Below are 1,808 nucleotides of genomic sequence, written 5' to 3'. Positions count from 1 at the left end.
GGGTGGTGTCATACACGTCGACGTCGACTGGGGCTGCTTCGGTACGTTCGACACGTCCCAAAGGGGGAGGACCCTTGAAAGCTCGGCAGAGCTTGGAGCTGTGCTGCCGCCTGCCTGGGAAGCTCGGGTAGGTAACGCAGGTAGGTAGGGAGGTAGGGGAGTACGTCCGTTCGATCTGGGGGAGTAGGCTGGCCCTCTGGATCTCGGGTGATGCCTTTGTTTGCCACGTTACTGGAGGGCCCTGCAGCTCCAAAGTATATGTTTGTCGCAGCATGGGGGGTATGGGGAGCCAAGGACAACGGGCGGGACGGACGTGGTGCGTCCCGAGCAAGCCAGCGGCCAGGGGATGCACCAACGAGGAAAGGAGGAGATGGACCAGTGGTATAATTTACGACGAGAGATCCTACATGCATACCCGGCTTTTCGGAAAGAACACGCCATCGATCTCTAGAGCGGCCCGTACGCTGCCTTGTTTTTTCATTATTTTCGATCCGCGGCGGCGGCGGCAGGGGTTCGGATTATCGGGGGGTGGGAAGCGAAGTACTGCCTACCCGGCAGTACATCTTTTCATGTTTTGTTATATTTTTATTTCATCTTGGGCGTCGTCTCTCTCTGCCCACTCACCGTGTTGGGCACCACCAGACCGGGAGGAATGGTGATGGAGGAACAGGGGCCGGGGTGGGCAGCACTCTACGGCCATCGAGACGCGTACACTGGCCCATTCGACGATACCAGGTTTTGGCATTTTCGGCTGTACCTATGTCTATTGCTGAGGAGGAGTCGTGAACGTGCAAAGTAGGGGGGAGGAAAAGGGGGGGGGGGGAACCCCCGTACTTGGTCTTCGGGAACAATGCCTCTTCGGTCTCCCAGGATCAGATTTGGATCTGCCCAGGTCATTCCCATCTACCCTCGCCCGCCGCGGAAAGGCATCCGGCCTCCCAGAAACGCCTGCGCTGATGACTCCTTGTCTTGCTGCTTCCTCCATTCTGAACACCCCCTTTCACACTCGTACTCGTACATGTCCTCCATGCGCCCCATGCCATCCTAGAGCCCTCCCTTTTCTCCTTCCGTGCTCAACCTGCTTCCCGGTCGCCGCGGACGGGGGCGGGGGCGGGTGGGCGCAAGAGTAATGGGGACGCAGGTTTCCTTCGCCAGTCGAGAGTGTCAAGTTGACGCCTCTCGTGACGCGTCACCGAAACAGGGAGACAGACGCGGCATGGCCTAGATGAGCGTCGGTGCCGTGTTCTTGGACCACCCCTTGGCCCGCATCTGGGCCTCGACCTGCTTCCAGATGGCCTCGACGACCTCCTTGTCGCGGAAGCGCGCGGCGTCGCCGGCGCCGGGGACGGCGCCCACGGCGTGCCGCGGCCTGTCGACGCCCAGCTGCATAACGCGGTGGCCCCAGTTGCGCACGTTCTCGGGCGGCGTCTCGCCGCGCCACCCGACAAAGATGCCCTGGACGTGGCGGAAGAGCTCCTGGGGCTGGTTCCACTTGTAGTTTTTAAACTGCCACGTCTGGCCCGTCGTGAAGACGGCCACGACGCGGTTCCAGTACTCGGGCTTGAACTGCTCGGGGCCTTCGACGAGGATGAAGCGCATGGGGCGCGCCGGATCAATGTCCTTGAGGACGCGGGACACGTGGAGCATGCCCGACGACGACGAGGCGCTGCTGCTGTCGGGGGCGACGTAGCGGCCCTGCTCGAGGAAGGAGCGAATGTTGGACATGCGCAGGATGGACGAGGCCGAGGGCGAGAGGAGGATGATGGGGTCGGGCCGGCGTGAGGGTGCCTTTTGGTTGAGCGCCAGGG

At 61.9% G+C, this 1,808-nt stretch overlaps 1 protein-coding gene across 1 annotated transcript in view; it reads right to left on the bottom strand.

Moving 5' to 3' along the window:
- Positions 1–1,221: 1,221 nt before the first annotated feature.
- The window catches only part of VDBG_01069 (cell division control protein), a gene marked incomplete at both ends in the record, with an annotated part of 2,013 nt that continues 1,426 nt past the window's right edge, over positions 1,222–1,808 (bottom strand). The window contains one exon of the mRNA XM_003009340.1: positions 1,222–1,695. Coding sequence (XP_003009386.1) covers positions 1,222–1,695 — 474 coding nt within the window. The remainder of the gene's footprint in view (positions 1,696–1,808) is intronic.

Source organism: Verticillium alfalfae, genomic scaffold (assembly GCF_000150825.1).
Source record: "Verticillium alfalfae VaMs.102 supercont1.1 genomic scaffold, whole genome shotgun sequence".
NCBI classification, from domain to species: domain Eukaryota; kingdom Fungi; phylum Ascomycota; class Sordariomycetes; order Glomerellales; family Plectosphaerellaceae; genus Verticillium; species Verticillium alfalfae.
The sequence above is the reverse complement of the archived record's forward strand: the minus strand, read 5'-3'. Positions and strand labels throughout refer to the sequence as shown.